The sequence below is a fragment of the Pezoporus wallicus genome, unplaced genomic scaffold (genome assembly GCF_028554395.1).
Source record: "Pezoporus wallicus isolate ANWC-B61680 ecotype Strahan unplaced genomic scaffold, APGP_CSIRO_Pwel_v1 contig_3847, whole genome shotgun sequence".
Lineage (NCBI taxonomy): Eukaryota > Metazoa > Chordata > Aves > Psittaciformes > Psittacidae > Pezoporus > Pezoporus wallicus.
The window spans coordinates 5159151-5182379 of record NW_026639842.1 but is presented as its reverse complement, the minus strand read 5'-3'; the positions used below and the strand labels follow the sequence as shown (position 1 = coordinate 5182379).

The following is a 23229-nucleotide window of genomic DNA, read 5'->3' as shown; positions in this document are numbered from 1 at the left end:
TCCTCCCCGCCGCCGCTGCTGCTGCACCTGCTGCCGCGAGGGAGGGCGATGCGGCGGGGCCGGGCAGCGGGGCGCCGCACAGCCCGGGACGGGACGGAGCGCCCCAACGGCCCCCCCCCCCGCACACTCTCCTCCCCGTCGCTCCTCGCGGCGCGCCCCACACACACCCACGCGCCGGTAGCCCCGGATCGCGATCTTGCGGGACTTGGACGGCGGCATCGTCAACCCGCCCCGCCCCGAACCACATCAAGGGCGGCGGCTGCGGCGGCGGCGGTGTCGGTGTCGGCGGGCAGCGCCCGCGCCGCCAGCGACATGCCGAACCACATCAAGGGCGGCGCCCGCCCCACGTGGCGGCTGCGCCCCCCTCACGTACCTGTGCGTCACGCAGGGGTGGCTGGTGTGTCCCGCGCTGCGGGCTCCAACGGCCGCCGAGCCCCTGAGGGGAGCGCGTTACCCTTACCCGCCATCACCGGCGCCGCTTCCCGGCCACATGGAGAACCCGAACCGCTGTCCCTTGATGGCCCAGAGCGCTGCTGGCCGTTGGCAGCTGCCGGCTTCGCTGTCAGGGCGGCACGCAGCCGGCCGCGCTGACACTCCGTAGACCCGGAGGCTCCAAGGCCACCGGCGCCGGGCCGCCCGTCCCTAAGAGGGTCTCTCCGTCAGAACGCGGCTCTTGTTTAAAATCATGTCGGTGATTCTTCGGAGCGTTCCCTTCAGGGCGCCCTGAGAGCGTTCCCAATCACGCAGACAAACGTCTGGGGAAGCGCCGGTTTTGAGCATCTCTAAAGTATTGGCAGTTGCACGTAAAGTGAAGGGAGTTTCTGCGAGTGGAAAAATATCGTTAACTGAGATCCAAGCAGTGGTGAGTTTTCCACCTGGAAAAAAAAGTGAGTGCTGCAGGTGATAATAGTGACTTAAACACTTAATGGATGCAGAAGTTCAGGGAGAAAGAGGAGAAAATCGGGAAACATGCATTTCCCCCCCCCCCCTTCTGCTGCTTATTTTGAACACACTTTTGGTGATACCCATTTCACATTTTCTTGAAAAGTGAACATTTCTTAGAAATACGTTGGGGTTTTACATGCATCTTGTCCTTTTGGGGGCTACACTGGTACCTAACATGAAAATATGCCAGGGTACAACTCACTGATACAAATAAACCAACCCAACAGCTTGATGATGTTAAGGGAGATGGGCTGCCACATTCTCCCTGATTCTCAACCATTTATCCAACTGGGTAAGAGGGCAGGGAACTAAAGTAAAACAATGAGTTATTTATACACAAAAACAACAGGCTTCTGAAGAAGCAGATAGCTTTAAGGATATACCTGGGGTTTGGGGAATATGCTGATTATACGTGTCATAGAATGGTTTGTGTTGTAAGAGACGTTAAAGATCACCAGCTCCAACCCCCTTACCACAAGTAGGGGCACCTGCTAGACCAGGTTGCTCCAAGCCCCCTCCAACCTGGCCTTGAGCACTGCCAGGGATGGGGCAGCCACAGCTTCTCTGGGCAACCTGTGCCAGGGCCTCACCACCTTCACAGTAAAGTTTTTCCTAATGTCTAATCAAAATTTCCCCCCGTCAGTTAAAAAACATTCCCCTTTAGCCTATCACTACCTGCCCCTGTAAAAAGCCCCCTCTCCAGCTTTCTTGTCAGCCCATTTAGGCACTGGAAGCTGCTCTAGGGTCTCCCTGGCATCTTTTCTCCAGGCTGAACAAGCCCAGCTTTCTCTGCCTGTTTCTGTAGGAGAGGTGCTCCAGCCCTTGGAGCATCTTTTTGGCCTCTTCTGGACTCACTCCATGATCTGGATTATAGGATCATCATTATAGTCATCTAGATTATAGGATCATAAAACCAAGTACTGGTAACCTGTGAACCAGCACATACGATGTCCTTGAGTGGATCAGTACATGACAAACAAATAGTTATTTCATGAGAAAACAGGGAGTTTATGTACTTTGTCAGTGATGGCTGCGGTCAAGATCATTATGCATGCTCCTTCTCCATGTCCAGCCTCTCTAAAACGCTCATTGCAGTACAGATTCCCCCTTCACCAGAGCTATAGAGCACCACGCTGCAGGGATTGGTGCAATGCTGCCACACAGATGAAGGGTTGGGCCTCCAGGAAGAGAGTAGCATGTGGAGATCCTACCTTTGTGAGCAGTCATACTGTTTAAGGCTCTCCAAGCAGTGCAGAGGGATAGTCCTGCCCAGCATAGATCACTGTATGCCTTGTCTTGCTTGTTTTAAAATACATAAATCTTTTTGAGACACATGGATTGCAGGACCCTCCCTTGCGTAGATCTGGAGCTGTGCTGTCATCTTTGCACTTGCAAAATTTAGGATGAGCCAAATTCACTGAAACAGAGGTCTGAAAGAACTGAGATAAGGGTTACCTTCAAGGGGTACAAGTGGATTTAGAAACGTGGGTGAAGTTAGTGGTAGTCATGCTTCCAACTTCCGTATCCTTACAGTTTTCATTCCTTGCACGTTATATTTGGGCACTATGCTTTTCATGCTGCTGAAACCTAATTGTGTTTTCAGAAAACACATTCATACCCTTCCACATGCTCAGAGTGGTGAGCATCAGTATTCTTTAATTCGTGAGAGTTTCTGGGTTTGCTGTCTCCTTGATGGCCCGCTTCTCTTGATTAAGTCTTTTCCCTTACCCTGCTCACCTTTTGGACCCTTTTCTATTTGTCTTGTTCCCATTGTTATGCACTTGTTCACTCTACTCACTTACAAGAGCTCACAGCTGCAGGGTTTCTGATTCCCCCTTCAGCTGCTTTATGTACTGCCTCTACTTGCAATGGAGTTGGCCCACCTTAGGATACGCTCCACACTTGCTCAGCCTGTGTAGTGGCAGGGACACAGAGCTCACCCTTCTTGGGCATGGGTGGGTAGAACTTGTAGAAAAAACAACAACTTTCCTTTGTTCTGTTGGTTCTTTGGAAAGAGTTAGCTAATAATCCTTATTCCATCAGGATCATGTAAATTCTTTGTTCTATCTTGACCAGGAAGCTTGAAATACAGGCAAGTACAGAGCTTTCAGGGAACTTTGTCATTTCTCTATGCTCTAGGACTTGGTGATATCGCTGACTGGGACCCCGCTACGTGAACGGTGCCAGGTTAAGCAGAGATGTGAGAATCTTGATGGCAGTAAGGCTGTCATTGCATTTCTCCTGCCCAGATGAAGCATAAACGCTTCCTGCTCTGGGGCAGAGGAAGAACACAAGTTTAGCTGTGATTGTCTGATCAGTGCATTTTGCACTCTTTGAATTCCTATTGTTTGTATGTTTAGGGCTGAACAGCTTCACATACTCACTAAGCACCCCTTTGCTAACATTCTCTCCCCCCTCCAAGAGTCTAAGTGTGATGGTCAGGTTGTGGTTTCACAGTGCAGCATTCTGTAGCAGCGGCAGCTTTAGGGATGAGGGCTTTGCCTGTGCACTCCCTGGCCCTAGTCCAGCTTCTTCATTTCTAGTGTTTGCAAGTTGTGCTGTGAACTACAGTGGAACTTAGAAAACTCTGGGACAAGTGACATACACCATGCACCAGCTCTATTCCAGGCTTGCTTTGCATCTCACTTCAGCAGATACTCCTTCAGCTCAAATATGGCTTTTGGCTCAGTTCAGATAATAAATCACATTTATTTATTGTAAATAAGTTAACAATAAACAAGTGCAATGAGTGCAACATGTCAGGTATGGCCTAGGTTTTGAAAGAAAGAATATCAAAAGGGAGAAGTGCAAACACCAATAGAGTATGTTTTTGCAGTGAGATCAGGAACAGAGGTTGAGGGAGGCTGCAAAAACAGAACCTGTCTATCTTTTTTTGTGACAGAGAAAAACCATGATGAATTTCATGCAGTAAATGTAACTCAACAATCAAGTATTTTTATGATAATACAGTACATGCAAACCCACAAACACGCTGCTACTCAGATTCCAAATGCAGAACAGCTCTGACTTGTACACTGAATTCCTGTAACAGCAATTACTGGCGTAATTACCTGCTCTGTCCCTTGGCAAATCAAGACCTTCCCGAGGAGTTTTTTGAAGTGTGTCCAGTGTTTGCATTGGGCATGCTTCCACACGCACAGCACAGGCTCTGCTGCCCACAGAGGTTACAAAGTACATTGAGTTCCATCTTACAACTTGTGCCTGCTACCTCCTGCATTTTCTCAGTGATCGCGTTTTCCAATATTCAGACAGAAACACTGGCAAAATGATAGAAGAAGCAAATTACGGAATTAACTCAGTTCACAGGGGCTGTTGGCATCACAAGTGCTGGTAGGCAGCTGGCAGGCATGCACTCTATAGCTACTTTTTTTTTTTTTCCTAAAGGAATGAGTGTGCTCTATGAGGACAGGTCACCTCCTGTTCCCATCCACCTCAGGTCTAACTGTAATCATCAGAATACAAATGGAGACCAAGAAAGTGACTTTCAAAACCACATTTAAATTAAGGCCTGAAGACTGAAGAGCAGTGTCTGCAGAACATTATTTTTGCATAAATGCATTATGTGGGTGCAAGGGTAGTATTAAATTATTTAGAATGACATTTTCCTCTGGAAATTACCCCTAATAAGTGTTCAATATGGGTGAAAGTTCATAGAAACTTTTGAAGTAAACCGGTTACTTCTAAAACTGGCTGGAGAGCTCAGCATGAACAGTTAAAGAGCCTGCTGTGTGACAGGATTAAGCACACATGGTTTCACTTCTAGTTGGACTAAAGCTGAAAGACTCCAACTTACCCTGTCCTCTCTTGAAAGATGGCAAGAAATGCTCTCAAAGCACTCCTTGCCATGTCAGGCAGATTCCTGTTGTCTGCTGTGAGGACAAGAGCTCATGCCTTGGAAAGCGAGGCTGGTTCTTTCTGCGTTACCTGAACATTTCCAACAGAGTAATATTCCTTAAGGAGACGGATAAGCCTTGGATCTGCAACAATTGCAGCTCAGTCCCCAGTAAACAGCAAATATTATCTGCAGGGTCTCAAAGATATCAGACCTTTTAATTACATGAATTTCAAAGAAAACATTTTTATCAGTCAAGTGATCAATGCCAGCAAAAGGTGATTTTTTCCCCATGATGTTTCTCTTAGATACTGAAAAATATTGAGGACTGAAATTTACTAAGACACATTTTTCTTGTACCTAAACAGCTAAAAATATCTAAAGTGGGTACAACCCAACAATCTGCTCCCTTCCAAGATGACTTTTAGAATTATTATTTTTCACAGACCTTCCTTGCAGACCTGAACCTATAAAGAAAGCTTTACTTGCATTGTCACTTTAACCTGGTACCTGCAGCTGTGCTGCTGAGTCACCCTGCCTTTCTCTACCCTCACTTACTCCTGTCCCTCTCTTATGCTGGAGCAAGCATTTTTCTAGCTCTGTAGTAGACGATCTGTATGAAAACTAAAGTGATTTCTTAGTTTTGCTTACTGCATCAGCATTGGTACTTGTGCCAGGACAAGCAGAATGCTTTTCTACCAGCACTGCTGTTTATTCGTGCTGCAGCATTGCACCGTGATTCTACTTCCCACAAATTCAAAGTAATTCCAGAAAGTAAGGGGGAAAATGCTCTAAATACAGTTCTGTATCACTGAGGAGGCTGGGATATCCCATAATCGGGGTAGTCCTGCATCCACAGGACATCCACAGCACTTGTAACATGTTAAAATAGGAGGTTTGTATATGGTTGTTCGTAAACTGCCAATTCATTCTGGCTTGCTGTATGCTGCTCATTTATGCAGACAGACCCAAAGCTGTCTGTGTGGAACAGGGCCAAAAGACTTTCTGCTAGAAAACAAAGAATATAAAAAAGTACTTATCAGTGGTTTAACCCCTCTCTTCAAAAAATACCTTGAATATAGGGCTGGAGAATATGCTCATGCAGACTAGTGATGGATGGAGAGATCTCACGATGCATTTAGGTAGTCTTCCATAGGGGTGCTGGAGCAGTACCTGCACCTTCACAAAGCTGCAGCTCTGGTGGCACTGCTGACCACATCCCCTCCAGACAAGATTCTCCTCTACCACAAGTTATCCCCCACACCACATGAAGAACAAAAGCAGCTATTTTTAGTTTCTGTCATTCCATCTCCCCAAAGATAATGAGAGCTGTGCTGATATCATCTCTGATGGCAGCAATCAACACCAGACCTGAAGGTCACTGCTGTTAGGCCAACCCAGCTATCTCAATTCAACACCATCTGAAATTGCAGGGAACAGCATCAGTATTTACCTGGTCAGAAGAAGTGCTGGAAGAGACATGACAGTGTTTTTCACAGAGTAAGAGAGAAAGAGATAAAGTCTGACAACAGTTTCCATTAGGTACTACAGGAATGTTTTCATACATTAAAGATGCCAGTAAGAATGAAATTTTCTACACATCTAGTTCAAAATTTAAATTCTCATAGAAAGGGTAAAAGTTCTGAAGAAAGGGTTTTTCATGACTCTGAAAACCCTCACATTTCTTAAGCAAACAAAAAAACTGATAACCTTTTTCACAGAATCATAGAATCGTTAGGGCTGGAAGGGACCTTAAGATCATCTAGTTCCAACCCCCCTGCCATGGGGGGGACACCTCACACTAAAGCATATCACCCAAGGCCTCATCCAGCCTGGTCTTGAACACTGCCAGGGATGGAGCATTCACAACCTCCCTGGGCAACCCATTCCAGTGCCTCACCACCCTAACAGGAAAGGGTTTCCTCCTTATATCCAATCTAAACTTCCCCTGCTTAAGTTTTAACCCTTTACCCCTTGTCCTATCACTACAGTCTCTAATGAAGAGTCCCTCCCCAGCATCCCGATATTTTTGCTCAAGGCTTATAAATGGAAAGAGAAGGATTAATTTACTGTGCTATTCCAGTACAGTATCTAAGTTGGAAAGACAGTAAAAAGCTGTACCACCTGCATTACTCCATTAGCACAAGCCACATTTAAAGTCGAAGGAAAGCGAGAATGCCTCTATCCCTAGTTTGCACTAATCAAAATGCACATACATTTATTCATACATGCAAAAGAACTGGGCAAGAACTGCTAAAACCAAACTGGTGTTTTAGGGTTTAATTTCTTCCATCTACAAGGATCTACAGTTATAAAAGTCTCATCTTCAAACTTTACAGTACATTTACACATGAGCAAATACCCCACAGCTTTCCTTGCTCCTCTGCATCTGTACAAGTCATATACAATAAAAAGTTTGTGTACAAGCATTGTTTTACACTTAAATACAGATGAAAATCTTGTTTTGTGGCACCTTGTTTCCACCACAGTGCCTGCATGTTACAGTACGGAGCACAATGGATCCATGCTTCTGAGATCTTGAGCGCAAGTAATATGGACTGATCAACAGGCCACAGCTTCTGCAACTCCAAGGTTTTAAATAATGAGAAGATCTACTGCTTGTTTGTATAACAATCAACAGTTTATTAATGGATATGGTGAAATTTTAGCTATCCACCAAGAGATGTGTAAAAAATTGTCATGAAAGTAAAAATAAATAAAGCCGTTTTTAAAATCAGTCTTGTTTTACATCTTGGTTCAGAATGCAACATTTAACACAAAACTGTCATTGAAGTTTGAAAGAAGTCTACCGATATTCAAATTACAGCTTTTATGACAAATCTAATGAGAACTGAAACTGATTTGGTTTTAGGTTTAAAGACGTTCACATTCAAATACAGTGTCTCGTTTAGCACAATACTTCCTTTGACAGTGATGGGCAACAGTGATGACATATTGCTGTATTTTGACATAAGGCACTATGATATGAATATGCCATACACTTGCCTTATGTCACATATATCCATTGCTGACCAGTGACTTCTGTCAAATACAAAACGAAAAAGTTTCAGAATACAGTGCATTTTAATGAAGGACATCATGTGAAGTCTTCCAGCAAATGTTTTGAAGACATTTTGAAATACAAGCCTACATTTTAACATAAGCTTTTGTCATGCTGCTTTTTTTGTGACATCACTGGGGGGAATAGACTCATCATCCATCACTAAGTCCCAATACACATTCTCAACCATCCTGCTCTGTTCTATTGCAGTCACCGTTCTTGAGACAAACTTGACCCAGAAACTTTGTTCAATTTCTCCTACAAACGTGTGTACATTCACCGCAGTCATTCACTTTCAGGCTCCTTTTGTTTGGCACCTGTTAACAGAAGAGGAAAGCGCGTGTAATTTCCTTACGCACATAGCACTTGGCTTCTGGAAAAGCACTGCTTGTTCTGAATGCTGGAGCTTTGCCTAACCACAGCACCAGAACCTTTGTACTGGATACCATTTATAAAGAAGATACTGCAGGATTGCTAAATGCTAATGTAAAGTACAGTGAGGAAGGCATCAAGACCATTATTGCATCTAACTTCACTGGCAAGTCTAAGTAACTTCTGGCAAGTTACTAATAGTGGGCTTGCAGGATTCTCCCCAGTACAAGAATGTGTTTTAAAAACCCTCAATCAAAAAGCCACAGCCCAGACCTGTCCATCAGCTTAGAAGCCAAGCTTAATCTTCGTAACAGCCTCAAAAATTCATGTCCTGCTTGAGAACAAGCTATGTAAGAATTCAGTTTAGCTACACTGTGTTGATGGACCTATTTTTCCTGGCTCAGAGGCAGATTCTGCTTACAGTAGGGATCTGAGAGACCTGTTCAGCAGGATTGAACAGCACCTTGCTTCTTCTCCAAGTACTCAAACCAGCCACATGCTGGGCAATGACTGAACCATACTGTGAGTTTGGCTTGAGCATCCAGCTCTAGAAATCAAGCACCTCTTGCCAGCAACCTGGAGTTACTACTTGTATAATCAAACACTGAAATACTTGTTAAATACATCCAGTTTATACATCACAACCGATACCCCCCCAACCCAACCCTCCAGACTTTATAAACTAGATCTACACCACAGACATCCTCACCCTTACTTCACGAGACAAATTCCAACCTAAATTTTCCGTGGAACTGCAATCTAATGCCCAGCTATTCCTAAGGAGGCCTTCCCTCACCTTAGCTTTTCCAGTGGCATAATCCTGCCTTCTGTTCCTCTAACCCCTGTACTCAGTACGAAACTCATCTGTGAGCCAGTTTAGCATGCCAAACAGATAAAACTCTGCAGTTTTTGCTGGCTCAGTTACCTGCTAGATCAATGATTTAAAGCAACCCACAGAGGGATCTCCTGAGTGTGGGTGCTGCCTCACACTAAATGCCAGAAGCACATGGCCCAGAGTATGGGAGCAGAAACTACCCATTTTAGTAACAGAGCACCGTTATATCGGCTCATGGAGTTACAACTTAAGTGTCCATGTAACTTCAATATGACAAAGCTCTTGGTTTGTCAGTGTCCAGATCTATCTTTTCTTTCTAAACTCTACTCCATCAACAGTAATGTTCTACTCTCCTTAGATCCTTCTACCCTCTAGTCATGAGGCAAACTACCTCCTCTGCCTGGAGAGGCACAGTCTGCCCATCTTTACACCTCCCTCTTAGAAGGCACATATACCCCTCCATTATCTTTCTAGGCAATGAGCCCATTTGACCCAGGCCTTTTGGCTGATTTCTCAATCTGATCCATACCTTTCACAGAAAGCTGGGTTTCCTGCTCTTCCAGGTCATTAAAAGGAACCAGATGCATTGACATAATACCTCTGGCAGTATCACTGATCACTTTCTTTCAAGGTAGGAGCCTTACTATTTCAAAAAGCTGCACTAACTTTTCTTAAATCTACAGAGGAGAAACACTTTTACATTATCATGTTATCTATCAGTGCAAGTAAGAGGTCCCAGTTAAGATCATATTTAGAGTTTTTTTTAAGTACATATCCACTTCCATTCATTTAATCATTTTTGAGTTTGGGTTGTTTGGGTTTCTTTTGAGGCAAAACTGTAATCCTAAAGACATAATTTTTGTCTTCCTCACAAAGCTAAAAGAGGGCTTTGCTTTAGTTATTGTGACACTGAAGCCATTTATGTGGTCTCAGTTAAGTTACAATTAGGAACATTAAGCAGGTTAGTAACTTGGGAAAAACTTGAAAGAAAAAAAAAATCCAAATCCAATCCCAAACCAACCCCCCTCAACCAACTGACATAAAAGTAGCAGAAATAAATCTACTATTGGACTTTCTTGTTAAAATGAACCTGATCATGGTTAGTAATACAGTAGAGATTTCTACTGGCATAATTCTGGTGGCCTGAGGTGCCATTTCCAACACAGATGTGCCAACCAAACCCCACAGCATAGCTGGACAACTGCAGGGCTCAAAGGAGGTGGGCTTGCAGAGCTAGTGGAAAGCACAGCCTTGTCCACACGAGGAGCACTTGGCCAGAGTACTGAAACTCAGGAAGCTGGAGAAGGCACCCTGTTGTCTATTCAACTTCATCCTGTTTTTCTTGTTAAAACGTTAATCAAAACCTTTTCCCTAAAAGGATACATGAACAGTAATGATATTTGCGAAGCTTCTGCATGCATTTCTCAGGGAACGAAAGACTGACAGTATTTTATCAGCTTTTTTCTGAAGAGAAATAAATACTGTATGTAAGAACTATGACTAACCAGATATAAAGTTGAAAATCAAAAGCTTCTTATTGTCAATTACATTAAAACCAGCAGGGTGCACACACTACCAAACGACTTATGGCAAAGGTGAGAAGACAATGTTCATACCTGCAGGTGTGAGTACCAAAGCCTGTAGAATGTCAGAAAGTGAGATGATACCCACAATGCTATCTGCTTCATTCACTACCACCAAACGATGAACCTGCCAGCAAGGAAAATATTTTGAGAGATATTTGCCTTATTTAAAGTAACAGCTGAAGCAAAGAAAAACAACAGTAAATCTTAAAGTAACACAGTATGAAGACAAGTAGAAAAAAAACAAGTGGTTCAAAAATGTTACCAATACCAATCTCACTCAGCGATACAAACAAGCTTGCCCTACATAAATGAAAACAAGTGCATGTTTAAAAAACACAGAGCTATCTGACACAGCAACAAAATCAGATTTGAAGTGACAGGTAAGCCAAGATCTAGGTCTTTAAAGTACTTCTGCTCTCAAAAATTGGCACTCACAGCAAAACACTTTTCCTCAGCTTTGAGACTGCCCAACACCACCTGTGATCTCAGAGTAACATATAGGAATAAAATGAGGCTTCCTTCTGAAAAATACTTTCTCAGAGTGGCACAGCACTAAGATTTGTTGTATCATGACATGTCTAAGTTGGTTTTCGCTTAATTTTTCTTGTAGGGCTACATGACAGAAGGTGTTTAAGACAAAAAAAAATAATTATTCAGCTTATCTGTGCAAGTTCACTGGAGAATTAAACATACACAACTGGGAAGATTTATCAAAACTAAGTGTATTTTCACATAATGATCTTATCCTTACAAACCTATTCCGTGAAACATTTTATACTAGAAAACTTTTGTTCTAGCTGTAGGGGAAGTAGGTGAATATTCCTATATCCTGAGTGAGACTCATTGACCAAAGCAGGCTACAACAGTGGAAGACAACTGCAGAACCAGGAAAAGTGTCTTAACATCATGCCTGGCACCAGAGCCTGGTGCAAGTGGGCAGAGTTTTATAACCTAAACATCACAGCTGAACCAGCTCATAAGTGAGGGATCCTAAAAAGGGTGTTTGTCCAAAGCTGAGAGCCTACCATGTGTTTACTTTTTACCTAAGTGAATTCTCTCTTCACAATAAAGTTCAAATATTCAGCTACAAGGGTAAAAAAGGACGTTTCTCATCTCCTCACAGAGGAGACAGCAAGAAAGATACATCAGTCTTGATTTAATAGGTATGTTAATTTATGCTTGAGGTCAATCACTTTGCTGCTAATCAGATACAAGAAAAGAGAAGCTCTGAATTTTTTGCACAGTCATACCCACCTGACACTGGAAGGAAAGGAGAGAGGTGGGAACAGACAGAAAAATACTGCTGCACTTTCTTTTTCATGAAAAAAAGAAATTGTGATTTTTTTAGACATGGTTATTAGGTTTTGTATATGCACATATTTAATAACTTTATTCTTCTGTCAGTGTAATGATTTAAAGAAAAATGGACAGTGTAGTTGTTTCATTTCCAGTAAGATCAAGCACTTGCCTGGCAGCTAAATATAGCTTGTAGTTTTGACTGACTCATTTTTACATATAATCTCGCTATGTTTAGACTGAACCAAAGGGTAGGAGTTATTCTTAAAACCAAATGTCTACCACCTGTTAACATAGCAACAAAATTACCTAAAATTATTCCATTTCAGGCAGAAGCTCAAGCAAATGCAGAAAGTTACAAGCAGAAATTGCTTAATGGAGGTTCTAAGGGGTTATTAACAAAGTGGAAGTTTCACTTGTATCAAGTACATGCATGGTTACAGCCCCGATGCTGGGAAGAATAATCTTGTAATTGAAAAAAGCTGAAGCATTTAAATGGAGTTGATCACACTTCGAAGACAACTGAAGCTGGTAATACTGATTTTGTTCTGTAGAGAGATGTATCGGGGAGGAAGACTTACATACTCCTTCATCTCTGTGTATAAGATCCCAGTATTAACAAACAAAATAAACAGTACCAAAGCACAGAAAACATTAACTAGTTGTACCCATTAAATTTCCTGAACCAAAGGCCAATCAATCTAGCTAGAGGAATTGTCTGCAAAACTCATGGCAGGCTTGGAAGAAACACGATTCTTTCAAGAAATCTTTGCATTCAGTTCAGTTATGTCATAAACCAGAAATGCAAATAACTGAGTATTATTACAGATGTACTGTACAATACTTTGCACATCCCTGTAAGCACCTATAATTAAAGTCTATAAAGCAAACTGATACCCAAAACATGTAGTTATGCAAAAATACTTTCAGCAAGTAACAAAAATAACTTAGAAAGGATAGATTTGTATTATTTATTTGCAATACAACTTTTAACTTACAGTGAAGGGAAAAATAAAAAGCCAACTCACTTCAGCTTTCACTATTCTATCCACAATGGTCTCCAGTGTTTCCAGCATACTACACTTTACAACACCTTCAAAATACTGAGAACGGTGCTGTAGGGCTTGCGTCACTGTGATATCTAGGTTATTATATGTTTTTTCAGCAGCAAGATTCTGGAAAAGCAAAACAACAAGGCACATAACACATCTCAATAAAGTACTCACCAGAGTAAATATACTGGCATCAAGTAGATACACATTTCTGGTGCAAATTGAGTCTATTCCAAGTCACATATTAAACAAAGCAATTGCTCTTCAGCTTCATTTTCTGAGAACAGTCAAGCATGCAATTATGTTAACCCAGTCTGTCATACAGCATGTAACTGATAAAACTGGTGATATGCATTATGCCAGTGAAAATCTCCTTACTTTGCTGGCTGATATTTGGCTTGATGTCATTCATCCCGCTTTTGACATGAGTAGAAAATGTAAAGATGAAGTTCCACAGATTTTAGAATATACAGTATTTATTTTAAGAATATGCTTTGTTTGTTGTTGTTTTTCCATAGGATAGGGGAGAACACCAACTGCTCTGAACACCACCCATAAAGTAGATCTCAGTTAAGAGCTAAGCAGAAAGCCAATTTAAAAGTTTTCATCACCTCTCATTTGTGGGCTCAAACTCCCTCTCCTGGACTAAACTGGCACTGCCATTTAATAACTATACATTTCAATAAGTACTATAAAAAAAGTCATAAATGAAAACCCATTACCACCAATAAAAGTAATAAAATTAGAAAACTTTGAAAGCTGACATGGTCAACTTTCATTTTAAGAACAGGACCATGCTTGTAACAAGAGGAATTTGTCCAGACTAGCAAAAGCTTTCTTTGTAGGTGAGACCATTGCAGTATTTTGATAGTGTCGGTGCATTCTGGCCTACTGATTTTGCGTACTCGAGCACTGAAGGAAGAAAGAAAAAGGGAAAAAAAAAAGAAAACACTGGAAAAATCAATGAAATTAATTTTTGGCTAGAATATACTGTGATTGGTCAGGTTTTTGGATTGAATTACTCTGAACATAACAAGATCAGTTGCAGATGATCATGAAGATACAAGCATGTTTAGTTAACTCATTTAACTAATTCCTAATGAAGACAGTAGGAAAACATAAAAAGCCTCTGCAAACTGAGATCACCCTGTACACAATGAACACTAACCTAAAGCTATTTCTATACCATCACACCATTTCCAGGTTTCTCCCATCAAGAACATGAAAACGAATTCAGAAGTCTTAAATCATCTATCAAGTTAGCCAGCTGTCTATACAGGCATGGCTTAAACCCCTGATGTAACTAAGGATATTAGCCACATGGCTTAAAGATAAAAATCACCAGTTGAATCTTGCAAATTCTATATTTATTGGAAGATCAGTTTATACATTTCACATATTTCCCCCTCCCCTTCTTTTAAAGCCAGCAGATCAGGCTGAAGCAGATGATAAAATTAGAAGCCTTTGAGATTATTATCTTCTAAGAAAAGAATCTTTTCCCTCCCATGTAATAATAAGCAGACTAGTCTTGGAGGACACTGAGGAAGATCTTGAATAATCAGTAGATGCCCTAACTCTTTCCCATGTTACTAGCTGGAAGCAAACAATTATATCCTGAAGCCTTCATGATTTTGTTTGTTTGTTTCCCTCCCCAGATCCCAATACATAAATGTTTCCAAAGAAGAGATCAAGCATCTCTAAAAATCCTACAACTTCTGTTGCCTGTCACTTAAAGTCAGAAAAGAAGTGGAAAAACATAAAGAACCCTCTTCCTTTTGGTGCCTTTCTGAAAAGGCATGGGAAATAGAGGAGAATCATCCTGCCTCAAAGTAACACAGTTGTAAAATTAAGTGGAAACACTGCATCCACCAACTGTGAAATTTCATTGTCTTTGATATGTTAGATCACTCCCACTGCAGCTACCACCTATTCACTAACCAGCTTTTATGGCAGAACAAGATCTGACAGAGCAGAAAATCCCTAAGAAGACAAACACCTAGAAAAGGCGGCAAAGACAGCAACATGAAATTTTCAGCGTTAGGAGTACTGTTTGCAGGTAAAGACATTACAAGTTGAAGTATTTCCATTTGGGACTATTCTTCATTTCTCTGAAAGCACTCTACACAGCATTTCAGCCATCAGGATTCTTCATTAGCACTAGGAGGCTGGGCACTTCAGTGTCTGAAAAATAATGTAGCTATCAGAAGGCAGGTGCATTCAGCTGGGAGAGGACAGGAATAAAAAAAGCCCTAAACACGTTTTTTTCAAGAGCACTAGACTAGAAGAGCCCAGGCTCCCTGAGGCTGGCAAATCATGGCATGAATCTGACTATGCTGCTGCACTCCTGAGGGAAACCGGAATTCCCACCAGAAACTGGCCTGAATTGTATCTAACCCAGAAGGGAATACAGACGCAATCCTCTGGAGTCAGACTCACACAAAAGAATGAGCCAAGTACGTTCACTGAGAAGGTCAAGTTCTAGGAAATACTCAGACTGCTTGGAGAAATCTGCATTCTCTTTGAAAACAGAACGTGGAATAGCAGCGGCCATGAATGGAAAATCCTATCTCAAAAATAGAAACAAGGATAAAAAGCCTATGCCCTCTTTTTGTAGGAGTACAGCCAGATCTAATTTTGGGTAACAACCAGAGCAGTAGATGCCTGTGTGCAAGTCCTATTACAAGGAGAGCCTAAATAATAATAATAATAATAATAATAATAAAGCTGTTCAGGGTGAATTGAATATGTTTTTTTCATTTAACTAAAGCCTAAGGAACAAAATAGCCAAAATTTACATATTAACAAATTAATTTACAAATGCTCACTGCATATAAAATATTTAATAGAATTTAAGAGATATACTTACTATTACATCAAATTTGGAATAAATATCTACAACTTTTCCTAAAAAGAAAAGCAAAAGTTAGTAAAGTGCTTGAAATACAAAATTAGTTTTCTTGCTTCCTGGTTTCATTTGTTATAATTACACAAAAAACAGACACATCAAGGAGAACCTGCCCCCCCCCCCCCAAAAAAAAAACGCCTACCAAACCATGAAGTGCTTCCAAGCCTATCAACCTACATCCTGCATAAATGTTTCTTTATATTCTCTTTTGCCCCTTACCCTCCCCTTGCCTTTTTTATTCTGTCTCCTCTTCACCACCCAGCCCAACATCAGTCCAGGGTTCAGCACCATTAATCTTGCCACGCTTCTTTATAGAGAAGACCCCCCAGCACACACCTGACTCATCCACAACAGGTAATGCCGATATCCTTCTCTCTACAAATATATTCAAGGCTTTAATGATAGGAGTGTCTGGATGTATGAAGGCAATGTTGTGGTAAGTTCCTATTCCAAGTTCATCCAGATTCTTCTTCATAAAGGCAGGCTTTGGCATCTCTGACATCTAGGAAAGTCAGAATTACTGTATTTACAGAGCAGTTTTCTACAACCACCATTTTTCTACACCTACTATGCTTCCATATAATTGGTATGTGTATTAGGAAATCCATATTCACTCATCCATCTACAGACTCCAAATGATTGTTACAGACCCTCACAGTAATCTGCTACGAAATTAACGCAAAGCCAAAACAAGATCACAGCTAGAAGTAGTATTTCTGTTCAAAGCTGCTCTAAATTAAGACTATATTACTACGTTTTCTCATTTATTTATTTTTGTAGTAACCCATCGCTAAAAGCTTTTGATCCCAAGGTGTCTCCTTCCCACTGGAACTGGAGAGAGATGACAGCAAGACATACTTGCTTATTTAGCACTCTTTTTGATTCATTGTGCTTCCTGTCTATTCCTGTGACTAATGTAAGCGACAGTGAGCAATGATAATCTCATCTCTGGGAGATGATTCATTTTTCTTTTCATGAAAACAAGCTTGTGAAGCTGGGTAGATCTTCCAGAAAGGACAGCAAATTACTCAGTAGCCAAAAGAAGTCCTTGCTGTTGAGGTTTCTTTAAATGACTAAAAGAAAGAAAAGGCAACGTACAGGTCCTACATCAAGCTCAAATTTCTCTGTTACCAAAAGGGATATGCACAGGCACAATGAATATGGAATTTTATCAGGAAGTTTCTGTACTACGACTTAAATTACTTATCATTAAAGAGGTCTACTGGGGGAGAAAATCCATTAAACAAAGCATAACTTTAAATACTTACAAAAAGCTGGAGGAACTTGAGGATTCTTTTATGGGTAAGTATATAAAGTGCATTTCCACTGACTGGATCTATAACTGGCAATCTGTGGATTTTGTTTTTGATCAATGAATATACAGCATCAAAAAGGCTGAGGAGAAAAACATTTTTTAAAATAATTAATTCTAGCTGGCAATTAGTAATGTCAAGTGATATACACACAGGTTTACAAGCCCCCCATGAAGTACATACGATGAGAACTTACATTATTGTTAATGTTAAAGAAAACACTAAGGGATTTGAAATTAACTTTTGCAGCTGGTTAAAACACAGCAACAATATGCTCATGAACATCTAACACCAGTAAGAAGGTGTGACTGAAAGTGACTTTTTATGGTAGAAAGTAGTGAAGAAATACCTCCTCCCAAGTATAAACTGTTTTTCCAGTGGGTGCTGTGCTCACGATATCCCTGCACTCAAAATGGATTATTTCTGTTCAGCGACAGTAAGTGAAAAAGTGTTCTTGCTCTTCTTAGAAAATGTTACATGTCCTATTGTATCTTCTATACTGCAATTCTACTACATCTACTACTACTTAGAATGTCATTCTATTACACCTACTACGTGAGGATATAGCATATCATTAGTTGTGGTGAAAAGTTCCCTTCACCAGTTTCCTATGATACGGCATAAGCAATCTTATTCCACTAACTGAAAGCAAGAATTAATTGCTGAAAAGTGAAGTTTTAAGTATTACTCAAGTTGTTAAGTGAGCAACTAAAGCTCTCAAGTTACCTTTGGTAACTAAGGTATAATGGCAATTCACAAAACTGTTTCTTTCAAATTCCATCAAGAAAAGAACAGTCATGTATATTTTAAGGAACCCAAACTAGTAGCAGAGCAAAACAAGACACATATCGTCTTTCCTTTAGTTAAAGAAAGTTACTCACATTGACAAGTAAAAGACACAAGTTTAACTAAAAATTCTCTTTGGATAATTAAAAAAAAGGTCCTCACTCACAATAAAAAAAGCTCCCTTTATTATGATCAAGAAGATGAGAAAAGTCAGTCTTTTGTACTCCAGTTTACAACATTGTTTGTTATTATATAAAGAAGTCTTAAATTCAATATTGAGATGGGAGTTAGTTTATTTCAAGTTAAGCAAACTGAAAAGCAAAATCCTACCTTGCATCTGGGGAGATGTTCACTAAAGGTTTAAAAGTCTCTTGTAAATAAAGCTCTGTGTACAGAAAATTAATAGACCATTACCACTTTATATGAAAACACTAGCTTTTTTTATGAAAGCATTTTATGAATTCATTCATACACAGTTAAATTGAAGAAAGGCAGCAATATATACAGCTCTACCGCTCAAGGAGATTACGTTAAGGCAACAGAAGTTTTAAGTGAGCCTAAACTGGTTACCACCAGGGGTCACTGCAACAACAGCAAATAAGTCTTTACCAGCTCGTTTTGGGTGAGCGTCTGCCGCATGGAGTACTGTGTTATTTAACGGCATACAGTCTATTTTTAACGTTAAGCTTCCTCTCTGCATTCAGCACTTCTGTTCACACCCAGCAGGTTGTATGAATTTCTAGTTGGCGTTTACTATTCCTGCTTTCATTAAAAAGTGTGTGGAGAGACAAGCTAAGCCTATGGTTAATTAAAAATCCACTATACTGAAAAACACTAGAACATACCAAATTATAAACCAAGTAGTAAATATTCTTACCCCTCCAGGTTTCTATCTTGTGCTCCTCCAATTCATAAATCTGAACCTACAATGGGTAGATGGAAAACTGAGCTTGAAGCATTAATTTTAAATCCAACATCATTAGCAGTACTATAAATATCTGAATAATATCCTTACAGTTCATTGCAGGCAACCTAACAAAGTAAGAACAGTCTAGAATAACATTTCTTGGCAGTAACAAGAAGGGGTGCAATCCTGCTCAATGCAGAGTACCACACTGGACCTATATTTCCAGGGGACAGGGAAGATCTTTCACCTGCCCAGGTTTGGAGCCTAGGGCTCTTCTAGACTCAAAGCCATCTCTGCAGTAATCTATCTCATCTTAAAACAATCACGCTAGAGTAAACCTGATGATTCCTCACACCCCCAAACCAGTAAAAGCTTATTACTCTGATTAAATTAATGGCATCTGATAAGCATTTCTCTGTGAATTGTGAATATTAGCATCAGCTAAGGTATCAGATGTCTGCTTCATCCCACTGTTCCCGGTTATTTCTTTTTCCCCATTAAAATATAGCGTATCTGTTTTAATTGGTAGAGGGAGGATTGTGACATGATGAGAACAAGAAAGGGATGTAAATGTTTGCATGAACATTCAAGCTAGAGAATTTCATCAACTGCCTGCCAATGGGAATTTTAAATTACAGATAATTGAAGTCAACAGATCTCCAAGTGATTGTGTAATTTGGCCAGGTGACAAAAAAATTTGCATATATTTAACTAGTTTAACTTGTTTACACGATCACTCCAAGAACAGAGTAACCTTTTCAGGCATCTAAATCTCTGTAAGATAGCATTCTGCTTAACTCCACATACTCCTTTTGGAATAGCTCTATCACAGTTATGAGACAAAGATGATTATACGTAAACATGCATAGTTACATACTTGTTTTTCAAACACAGTAACATTTTCATGTAACTTAGACATCCTCCCCAAATGCTTTTTGATTGATATTTATATAGAATTCCGATTACTACTGAAGTATGTGCTTTGAAATGACCTGAGCACCAATACATACAGCCATTAATAATCAAGTATTTTCCTTCCTACTTTTTACATCACATCTCTTTTTAGGAAGTATGCTAAGCCAGGTCGTTCATCCCAAATGCATTATTCATTAGTTGCAACACTAAGTGGAGCCTTGTAACCAAAACAAAGGCTATCATTCTGGAAAGCACTACACAAAACATAGTAAGTGGTTGTACTCATTAAGGGAATTCCTCATGTTTATACACGTGTAACTGAAGCAGATAGATTACATTACCCAATCAAACTCATAGGACTTTCATGGCTAAAAACCTGGGAACTGAACCCAGCTATTCAGATACCATTCCATTACCTTGCTCACAAAGCCATCTTCCCTTTCAGAAAACCCTCACAGCTGGTATACCCATGTCATATCCAAGCTTCTAAAGACTTAAATAATAGCAACAACCATAATCAATCTTTCAGCTTGATATTTCAGTCTCTGTACTGTATAGCAAATAAAAGTGTAGCTTAGTATCATACTTACCATTGGAGATTTATAGTATCTATGCAGTATGTTAATGAAATCTGTAATTGTTAACATCCCTGTAACAAGTGATATATGAAAAAAAAAGTTTCAGATATATATGCTTAACACAGTATTTAGATTCGCAATATACAATTTAATAAATATTAAATCCATGTAACATACTATTAGTATTGGACTAATTCAATAGTGGAATTCTGAAACTATGTATGTTCACTTTTACACTGATACTTCAGAATAGAAACACAAGTCTGAATTAACATTCAAAATTATAACCTCCTCTTTCAATCTGACAAGAAATCCTTGAATCCAGACTGTATTCACCCCCAAAAAGCATGGAAAGAAAAGAGGGTTTAGAACATCTTTAAGAGGCTGGAGGGCAATCCTTGCCTTTCATTTTCTTTTAGAATTAGACATTCCCATTCTGTACTTGACAAGTCAGACTCACAGACTCAAATGAAAGAACAATATAATCCATTTTCTTGAATAGTACTTATTCAAGACCTTCCTTCAATCATTTCCATGGTAAACCTGTACTGATACACGACTTTTTTTAACAAGGGGAAAAAAAAAAACAATACATCCATAGCATACACATTTTAACTACCAACACCAAACTATGTAAAATAATATTGATGATTAATTTAGTTACCTGAAAGCATTAATCATTTTTGAGCTTTCTCAGTGCACTTCACTGAGAAAGGGCAGAGAACGGCATGCCTGTATCACATGTGTATTAAGATACTGTAACATTAAATCCTTCTTTTTACAGTTCATATTTTCAAATTTCCTTTTTGTGTCGGTCACCTTTATTTTTAGGTAAAGTGACACACACACACTAGAGACCAGATTTCAGAAGGCCAGGACCTCAAAGAACTTTCATGATTTTCCAAGCACAGCAACACTATGACACCTGGCGACATTTCACTCCTTGCAAGGAGGAAAAAGAAACCCTCTTTTGCCAGCGTGTCTCAAGGACATTAGACAATGCCTGGCCTGGGGCCACCTTCTGCAACAGTAAAGCACCTTGGAAATTAAAGTAATCCTGAATAATGTTAGAACTACTCACCTACAAAACTCTGTTTTTTACTCTCCCACAGTGGAGCTGCTCTTACACCATTTGCCACCAAGGCAAAAAAGGCTTTCTTTACCTGCGAGAAGAATGAGCAACTGAACAAATCTTTGCTTTTAGTTTAGCATACCAGACACCAACAGAAGGGCTTCCCCAGTTACTAGGAGAAATGAAAAATGCAGTATAAACAGGTAGGTTGCATTCAAAACAGAACAAAAACCATAGACACCAATCAAAACCCCTAAGCCTTTTACTTCTAAAATGGTTTAAAAGCTTAGGAAAAAAAGCTTAGCAAAGGCAGATAGACTTTTGTTTCATTACCTGAATATTGTGTGTGAAAGCCTCTGACAAAGAAAAAAAATGAGACAGCTAAAAACGTATGCTGGCTAAACTCAACTTTATTCCTGTTTGATATTATCCATAAACGTTATTACACCCACCCCCACAAAATTATGACGCTGAATAAATCTGTAATGAATATAATTATCACAAGTGTCCAGTTTAAGGATATAGCTTAACAGCTGAAGACTGTACTGAATTCTAGTTAACGTTCACTATGGCCACAGTTGTATAAAAGAGTTGGTCTCATTTTCTCTCCAGCTTTTAGGCTCACGATTCACACACCTGATTTTAAATGAGCAAAAGTTTAAATGAGCAGTTATCCTGTTTTCCTGTTAGAGAAATACAACCAAGTACTTTCATTTTTTTTTAAAGTAATTAACCCTCCCAAATTTCTGAAGCTGAGTTTGTAAGATTATAGTGCCATTCCCAAAAGAAAAGAAAAACAAAACTTCCCTGGGAACACTAGTTCTCTGAAGCATGAAGCTGTCAGGCTGTAGCACACCTTGAAACCCTGATCTCTTGGCGATATGCTTCAGCATGTTATCATTCCTGTCCTGCCCACACACATCTAAATAGTCTTCATATGGAAGACACTACAAAGAAGTGACGGGTCTTGTCCAGGTCTTGACCTGGCATAAAACTAGGACGTAGCCAGTCTGTGTCTCTGCATGCATGAAATCAGTCCTCAGTCCAAATTACATAGAAGTAGCAACTGCCTGACTGCAGTTTGAGCAGACCAGGATTACACAGTGGCATCTTAAGTGTCTACTTTATGTGCCAAGCGGCTCCTCTTCACAAGAAGATTCAGGAATAAAAGGGCTCCACAATGGAATCAGCATCCAAATAATAGCATCTACTATCAGCACTGTTAGCTACCACATTCTTGGAAAAGTGTGCAAAGCTATCCATATGATATCCAGTGTCATACTAGAGAGAACCTCCATTTAGACTCTCAGTGTTATATTGCTCCTGGGTTGGAGCAATCCCAGGCACAGCTACAGGTTGGGCAGAGAAGAGATTCAGAGCAGCCCTGCAGAGAATGACTTGGGGGTGTTGGTCGATGAGAAAATGAACATGAGCCGGCTTCAGTGTGCGCTCGCAGCCCAGAAAGCCAACCGTATCCTGGGCTGCATCAAAAGGAGTGTGACCAGAAGGTCGAAGGAGGTGATCCTGCCCCTCTACTCTGCTCTTGTGAGACCTCACCTGGAGTATTGTGTGCAGTTCTGGGGTCCTCAACATAAAAAGGACATGGAACTGTTGGAACAAGTCCAGAGGAGGGCCACGAGGATGATCAGGGGACTGGAGCACCTCCTGTATGAAGAGAGGCTGAGAAAGTTGGGGCTGTTCAGCCTGGAGAAGAGAAGGCTGCGTGGAGACCTCATAGCAGCCTTCCAGTATC

General features: G+C 40.4%; 1 protein-coding gene across 8 annotated transcripts in view; it reads right to left on the bottom strand.

Annotated features, from left to right (window-relative positions):
- Positions 1 to 7063: 7063 nt before the first annotated feature.
- The window catches only part of PRKAG2 (protein kinase AMP-activated non-catalytic subunit gamma 2), a 218313-nt gene continuing 202147 nt past the window's right edge, over positions 7064 to 23229 (bottom strand). For all 8 annotated transcript variants that reach the window (XM_057416532.1, XM_057416534.1, XM_057416536.1 and 5 more), the window contains 10 exons: positions 21486 to 21567; positions 20417 to 20475; positions 18882 to 18927; positions 18335 to 18389; positions 17174 to 17300; positions 16242 to 16407; positions 15867 to 15904; positions 12977 to 13123; positions 10683 to 10776; positions 7064 to 8176 (listed from right to left, as the gene is read on the bottom strand). In XM_057416532.1, the coding sequence (XP_057272515.1) occupies positions 8145 to 8176; positions 10683 to 10776; positions 12977 to 13123; positions 15867 to 15904; positions 16242 to 16407; positions 17174 to 17300; positions 18335 to 18389; positions 18882 to 18927; positions 20417 to 20475; positions 21486 to 21567 (846 nt within the window). In that variant the 3' untranslated portion in view covers positions 7064 to 8144. The remainder of the gene's footprint in view (positions 8177 to 10682; positions 10777 to 12976; positions 13124 to 15866; positions 15905 to 16241; positions 16408 to 17173; positions 17301 to 18334; positions 18390 to 18881; positions 18928 to 20416; positions 20476 to 21485; positions 21568 to 23229) is intronic.